Here is an 8223-nt window from a genome sequence, read left to right on the forward strand (position 1 = left end):
GAAACAGAAACGTAGAACAACAAGACCTTTTTTTCTTTACAGAGTTTAATTAATTATACATTGTACAGTTTCGACTTGTCCTAAAATCGGAATGTTATTTGTTGAAAGGTGATTCTAAGAATGTATTTCCCTAAATTTTTAAGCGGCAGCAGCTCTCTTATGAATAATACTTATTCTAAAGTAATGCAGATATATTTGCTGGACAAAACTGATCGCGTACGCCGAACAGAAAAATAATAAAAAATAAGTTAAACTTATTCGGTTTGTTTCAGCGGATCTCGGTATCGAGTAAAATGTTACTCATACGGAGTAATCGGTGACCGATTAATCCGTAATCGTTACTCAATTCTGAGAGCCTGACGAGTATGCAATGAACCAGCAGCAATGATTTCGTGGTCGCGTACGAATGTTGTCGCGCGAGAAATGTTTTGTTCGTCCACGCGACCGTATACGTAGCTATCCGATAAGGTTCTTAACGATCCGCGAGCATTTAGCGACGAGCGATTGAAGGGTGGAGAGAAATTTGTACGTTTGTCGCGGATTAACGCGATTTCTCTCCGGCGGTACCCCTCGATGGAAAATACTCCGTGTCGCGGCGGCAAAGATTCCGACATCCTCTATGTTGCTTGAGTTTACGAGATCGATTCATGCTGTTTCGTTAAGCGGCAAGGATTGATGGAGCCAAACTTTGCTGCCACCCTCGGCGAAATCGGCAGCTGCGTGACCGTCACCTTGCAACACCCATTTCGTGGTCAGCAAACCGTCCACTCCGACCGGTCCGCGAGCGTGTATCCTTGCCGTGGAAATTCCGACCTTCGAAGAGAATTTTAGAATTTGATTACAAAACAAGTCCAAGTTTATCTGGAAATCGTAAGAATTTAACCGCTTACCTCCGCGCCAAGACCAAATCTGTATCCATCGGAGAACCGTGTACTGGCATTGTGAAACACGCATGCACTATCGACCTCTCTTTGGAAGTGGCTGGCTCTTTTGCTGTCTTCGGTAACGATCACATCGGTGTGCCCGCTGCCGTACTTGTGGATATGATTTATCGCGTCGTCCAGATCCGTTACAACCTCGATGGTGCACTCGAGGGAACTGTACTCCGTCTTGAGACTCTTCGCGGCCGGTGGACCGAACGTCAACAGCTGCCTTAGTTTTGGTCCGGAATGAATTTTTACCTAGAATTACGATGATTTATCGACAATGTTCCAAGCGTATACCGTCCTCCTTTAATATTCCTAATACACTCACCCCTTCTTTTTGTAGCATGTTGCAGACGTCGGTGAAGAAGCTGTCCTTCATATGATCCTCGTGAATGAGGAGAGTCTCCATAGCGTTGCAAGCGGCAGGATAGTCACATTTCGAGTCTCTGACGATCCTCAAAGCCTTGGCCAAGTCCGCATCTTTGTCCACGTAGACGTGACAGATGCCCTCCGCGTGACCAAGCACCGGGATATGCTTCGATTGCTCCTGAATCGAACGAACGAGGTCCGAACTGCCTCGCGGAATGATGAGATCTATGTGTTTCTCCATCGCCAGTAGATCGCCAACGTCTTCCCTTGTCGAGACGAGGGATATCGCGTTCGACGCACCGACGGCGTTGAGCGCCTCTTTCACGAGATCCATTAAATATCGATTGCTGTTGGCGGCTTCTTTCCCGCCCTTTAGAAGGAGACCGTTGGCACTGGACATCGCCAGCGCGGCCACTTGAGGCAAACTGTCGGGTCTCGATTCGAAAATCACCAACAACACGCCGATCGGTACCGTAATCTGTTTCAATTCGAGACCCTCCGCGAGCTTCGTTCTCCTGATCACGCGACCCACGTTCGTCAAAGAGTCGTCTGCGATCTGTCGCAAGCCAGAGCTCAGGGACTTCAGTTTCGCGGGCGTCAAGGAAAGACGGGATAGAAGCGGCTTCGCCAGCCCACTTTTCTGCGCCTCTTCGAGGTCTTTCGCATTCGCCTCCAGAATTCCTGTCTGACGGGACTCCAGAAGGTCGGCCAACGCGTTAATACAATTTGCGCGCTCCTCTGGCCGAAGAGCCTGAAGAGCTCTGCTCCCGACGCGAGCTGGAAAACGTATCATGCTTTTATTTCACCTCTTAAAAGAAGAGAAACACTTTATTTCAAGAGTTATTCTTGTTTCCAAGTATTGCGTGCGCTTTATCCCTGGAAAATCGAGTTTCGTCTTCGAAGAATAGCGGTAATATATTAAATAAGCTCGAATGAAACCCGCCGTTGATAAAAACGACCCGAAGATGAAAAAGAAGAGTATTTTCTCCCGAGCTAAGAATACTCGATTACTTTTCTTCCCGCTTACGGTCTCAATGGGGATGCCGCGAACTCGTTTGAATCGAAATACACTGTCGAATAATGCGATATTTTCTATATCTTGGAGAGCGGTACGTGTCGCGGATAATTGTACAATGACCGCGATACAGCAACCGCAAGCCGTTTCGTTTCTACCTTCGATAATCGATAACCTATATTGCTATGGTCGGTAGAACAAAATGACGCGAGTGACCGACCCCTCTACGAAAAAAATAACGCGTTCGACGCGACAATAGGGTTCGTCCCGACGATTCCTTTTTAAAAAGGTAACGCAAGGTAGCTGGAAGACACGGGGAGACGGTGATAGGTAGATGGTAATTAGTACGTTCGATTTACCGTTTTCAGCAACGACCTCGATGGGTGTGCTGGACCCGGTCGTTTCGGTGAATAACGTGCCGATCTTCCTTCCGGAGAGGATGTGCTTTATAGCTTTCTCTTGGGTTCCGTTACAGATTACAACGGAGACACCCCGGTCGAGTGCCCACAGAGCGGCGTTGACCTTCGAATCCATGCCACCGGTGCCGACCTTCGACTTCTGTCCGTACTTGATGGTGCCCCTCAGATCGGAGCTGAAAGTGTGCAACATCTTCGCTCCGTCCAGCCAAGGGGGTAGGTTGTAGATCCCGTCCACGTCGCTCATCAAGATTAACAGGTCGGCTTGGACCTCTGCCGCCAGCATAGCTGCCAACGAGTCGTTGTCCTTTATGGAAATACCTCGTCGACCTCCGCCACCGGCTACCTCTTCGTCGACGTGTGGCGGTGGCGAGACGGCGTCGTTCGTGTTGATGATGGGCACGATGTTCAGGCTGATCAACTCGCTCAAGGTACTGAACAAATTCTTGCGCGTCTCTTCGTTGTAGAAGTCGGGTTTCGTCACCAACACTTGTGCCAACTTTACACCGTATTGAGCAAACATTGCATCGTACAGGGACATGAGGCCTGATTGACCAACCGCGGCTGCTGCTCTAGGTTCCAAAAGAGTGCCTGCGTGAAGATTAGACCAAAGTTACCGCACCACCCTCCTCCGCTGTATCGTGAAGCTGGATATGCGGTCAGTAGGTCACGTGGTACGTAATGCGTTGTTAAGCGAACGATTTTTGCTTCGTCTTTCAACCCTTTCTAGCACGTGTATCTAGTAGATCAATGTAGTAGATCAACGAGTTTGAACTATGCGAATGCTCGAAAGAGTTGAAGCGAAGCGTTGAATAAGCAGATGCATGAAATATGTACAATTTCGATATGGTTGTTCTTCCTTCGAATGGCGCTTAGATTTCGTTTGAATTCTCTCGTTATCGCTCCGAGGCGTCAGAAGAACGGAGAAGACGTCGACGACGATTACGTCGTGCTAATGTTTCCCAGAGGGTAATAAGAAACAGGACCGCACTATTTTCACAACAATTTCTGTCTATCGTCGTTCGATTTCTACTTCCCGAAAGGAGAATTACCGCGAATGTTTTCTCGGGCAAATAGAATCTCGAGGGAATTGCTGGTGAAAGAATTGGGCGGCTCGTGGTTGTTGGTTTAACCTACATGGCAGGGCCGGACATTGTCAAGTTCCCGAGGAGTCCGTGGATAGCCGGAAGTACCTCGGGGACGTTCCGACGCTTCCCTCCTGAACATTTCAGTGTACAAAATACAAAACGTGACCGCAGTTAATGTTACGACCATTTGTGTATCGATCTTTTTTAGACGGCCACAACGCTAATTCGCGAGAAGGGGATGTTCTCTACCGGTCCAAATAATAGTAAAGCAGGAAGGGACCTAGAGCGACCGTTGAGTTCTACCAGCTCGAGGATATCGAGACAGTATCTACCTCTATCTTTCATTTGCTTTTCAAAGAATCTTCGGTATTATCAGTGACTTTTCTTTTCATCGCGAATTTAATTAAAATGAGATCCGCTTAATTTCTACGTAACTCTTTTGAGATAAATTGGCGTAATTGTGCCCGGCTGGGAAGAAGCCGCATGTTAAAATGAACAGAGATCGTACATTTTAATTCGGTGAATTTATACGGGGAAAGAATTTAATCGTTGTAACTTTCTCAATTACTCGGTTAATCGATTCATGGCGGACAATTTAAATATAGCCGAGAATTATTCTTCCTGTTTCGCGGGATCGCCGCCGTTCCCTGCGATGCGTAATTATGATTAATTAACGTAGACCAAGGTTCGGCAAGGATCTGCGGAGATAATAAAAGAGAAAGGTACGCTCGGTTGGCAAATGGTAAATTTGAGTACGCTCATCATGCTCGAAGCTCATTACCGGGAAAGATATAAAGAAGATCATGAAGCGAGAGAATCCAACCATGGGGCTCGTGTACTCCAATTTGCAGTTAGCCGATAGTAGGCAAAAAAGTATGAAATTCGCGGTGAAATGACAAAAGCTTCGAGATCCTCGAATATCCGGCTCGCGTTGTTGCGTTCTCACGGAATAAGGGAAGTTATCTACAAAGAACGTAACGTCATGTATAGTCCAGAACTACAATGTCTCGATCCGTTCGACATTCGCGTCGTTTCGAAATAGATTACTTGTTTCGAAAGAACAACTGTAATTATTCTGAAATTATTGCGCCTTTCAATTCGAGGCCATTCGAAGGTCAACGTATCGTTCTTCGCACGATAACGTCCTGGTATAAGAATCAAGGAAATGTTGATGCCCTTGAAATCTCGTACGAATCCGAGCTTGAGAAATCGACAATCGTAGAAAGTCCAACACTTGACCCGTGAAATTAATCATCGCTTCAAGAATTCATAATAACTCGATCGTTATGTAATCCTGTTCTTCTTATTAAATAAATTTTGTTTACGAAACAAAATTCGCAAGTTTCGACAGGCTGTCGTACCTCCCGAGTTTACGTTTAAACGTACAAACGCGTGGTTATTTCATTTTAAGGATATTAATGACACGAAGATGTATACATGGCCAAGATAAATACTCCCTGTAATTTTATCCTATTGTTTTCCAGAATTATACCTGCGTGTTCTCTGGTATGATCGGCTGGGCTCAATGTTTCCCTCATCGACAACGACATCAACAGTTCTTGGGTGAGTTTCTGTTTACCGAACGCGACCGCACCACTGGTGACCATAATACATTCGCGACCTTCGTTCTGGCATTCGGCTACCTGTTCGACGATGGATGCCAAACGACCCAACGCCAATCCATGTTCGTCTTCCCTTGTGATAACAGCGCTGCCCAATTTCACGACCAAACGACGCGCATACTTCAGCTGGCTGCGATCGCTGAAAGTCGCCGCAGTTTTTCCAGGTCTTTCCGCCGTTTGCAGCTCTCTCCGTAAATCCACTCGGTTTCCCTTAAAATAGTATCCAATTAACCGAATAATAATTACCGTTGCGCCGCCAAAGACGTACATTTTGGAAACTGTTTCATTGCACGAGTCGCGATAAACTTGGGTTCTTGGGCAACTGTCAACTCGGAGGCAGAATATAGGTCATTCGGACCATCGGTTGTCGCAGGCTTACTTCTAAGAATTCTAGGAAAAATATATTTACTTAATTCGATTCAAGAATGTGAAACGGAACCGTGACAAAAGATACTCTTTGACGTTCCACGCGCACTTGACCGATTTAATAGCTTGTCAATCTTCTCTCGGAACTTTCTGCGACCAACGCGACGCGTATCTCAGACTTCTCGAGTCCTGAAACGTTATCTTCGTGCAATACTTTAATTGAGATCGAACAATTTCCGAAGACGAAATTTTACTCGATTGCCACTCGACACAGTTTCACGTGTACACGTGGATTTTCCTTCGGTACTCCGTCGATTACATAAAAATATAGATCTGTTTACGTAATCGGTATCAGTCTCAATGATAGCCGGAAGATTATTGCGCGTATCGAAGACAATAAGAATGAAACGAGTGGACAAATTTCTCTTCTTCGTTCGACGCTGTTTCTGTCGGTCTCCGTCGTATTGACATTATAACGCGATATCGGGAGTATTATTGTAATTAGAAAAAAAAAAGAAAGACACGCGAGGTTACTCGAACTTTTCTGGCAGCAAGAAACTTTAACGATTCTGCTTCGATGCAGATTTCAGTGGTTTTGTAAACGCGGAAATTGCCGATTGCGCGTCATAAATCATATCGCGCGGTTGTTATCTGCTTCTCGTGAAGTAGTTTGCTTTCTGCTATATCGGTTCCTAATTGTAACGTGGAAGGGAAAACCATGCGATCGCGCACGCAACCGTGGCAGCTATTGCATCCTTCGGTGTTCGAATTCTCCTCGAACGGAACACCGAACGTTTTACCGATCGACGTTAACGAAAACGAGCTGGACAGTTTCGCGAAGTTTAAGAAAAATTCACGTTGCCGCGTTTGTTTATCAGCCACGTGGTCGTACTGCAGCGACGATTGATAAAGCTCAATCTTTATCTTTGTAGTATTCCTCGCGGGGAGACAAAGGTGTCAACGAAACGGCGCGTGATCCGTTCGTGCTCGTTTTCACGGAAAATAAACATGTATCGCGAATAGTCTTAATCGTCGACGAAGATGTTTACGTTGCTTTATCGTAAATTCGACGATTGTTCTATTTCTTAGAGTTTACGAAACAGATACGGATTGCATTCGATATATATCGAGCTGTACTCGTTACATAAGGATGTTTTGATACGCTACACGTAACGGTGACTTGTTTAAAATATGACAAACTTGAATACATTAGCTGCTTTAATTACGGAACACGCGATCCAATTAATATCTCTAAAACAACGACTATTATGCGAAATTTACGCGGCTGATACGAAATTGTGTTTCGTGGGATGCCATGTATTCGCGATAACGTCGCGTTACATTTGTCGCAGCGCACCCAATTAAACTGGCGATCCATGAAAACGAATGGTGGATTTTTGCATTTAAAAGCGCGTTTAATTCTCCCGATCTTGCATCCAATTAAAAAATTATCAAAGGGTCAGGGGAAAGGGCATATTAACGGGTGCGTTTTAACTCGTCGTTTGGTATACGGACGCAGAGAATAAAGATGCATCCGTTCCAGTAATTATCGCCATCCGTTTGGTTCAGCATCGAAAGAAGTTTTTATCAATGTTGAAATGTATTTATATATTTTTATCCCGTGAAAGTATTTATTTTATCGAAAGATTAAATATCGATCTTTATCGGCTCTTTCCGAATTGCAATTACGGCTCTCGAAGTTTATCATCTCGATCACCTTTGTCGGGCATCTTATTTTTATCCTTCGTAATTCTTGCAAAGTAAAAATTAATTTCCGCGCTTGTTCGCGTCGTACAATTTCATCGCGAACGTTTCATTAATCTCATCGTCGGAAGACGCGAAAAGGCGTTCTTCGAGGGGCAACATTCGATTAAGAACACGAACTCGGCGAACACGTTAAAAATCGACTCGGCTACCCAATCATCGACCAACAACGATCGATCGGTTCCTCGATTTCGATGGAACGAGAGGCGAAAATGAGAGAAAATTGCACGTACCGGTTGCTGGGGAATCCTTAGGGGCGAGGAGGACGAAGCCAATCTTGCTGGAAAGCGTCCGAGCTTGGTAGATCTCAATAGCAACAGCGCCGAGTACATGGTTGCTGCTTATTCGACTTCTTTTCTCGAGTGCTCTGGCCACAACACAAATTACGGATTTTCCAAATCGAACTCGTGACGTTCCTTCTCGACGGCCGTGGAGCTTGTTTGAACGACGAAGATGGTGCGGGCGGGTTTGAGTTAATTACCAGATTCGATGGGCGAGTTCTTCGCGGATTACGCCGCTGAAGGTTCACCGGTTATCGGGAGATGGAAGGATGATAAAGAAAGAGGAGCAAGAAAGTCGGGGATAAGACTGGATCGTAGGTGGACCTCGGTGCCGCGGCGTCGCGGTCGTCGCAGTGGTTCACGACATACTACTGCT

At 45.7% G+C, this 8223-nt stretch overlaps 1 protein-coding gene across 1 annotated transcript; it reads right to left on the reverse strand.

Moving 5' to 3' along the window:
- Positions 1 to 46: 46 nt before the first annotated feature.
- LOC128875641 (delta-1-pyrroline-5-carboxylate synthase) lies at positions 47 to 8223 on the reverse strand. Its single transcript, XM_054121400.1, has 6 exons — positions 7800 to 8223; positions 5307 to 5646; positions 2670 to 3317; positions 1255 to 2072; positions 891 to 1181; positions 47 to 813 (listed from the first exon to the last, which is right to left on the reverse strand). Exons 1-6 carry the CDS (start codon positions 7896 to 7898, stop codon positions 646 to 648), a joined length of 2364 nt encoding a protein of 787 aa, XP_053977375.1. The 5' UTR covers positions 7899 to 8223; the 3' UTR covers positions 47 to 645.

Source organism: Hylaeus volcanicus, chromosome 1 (assembly GCF_026283585.1).
Source record: "Hylaeus volcanicus isolate JK05 chromosome 1, UHH_iyHylVolc1.0_haploid, whole genome shotgun sequence".
NCBI classification, from domain to species: domain Eukaryota; kingdom Metazoa; phylum Arthropoda; class Insecta; order Hymenoptera; family Colletidae; genus Hylaeus; species Hylaeus volcanicus.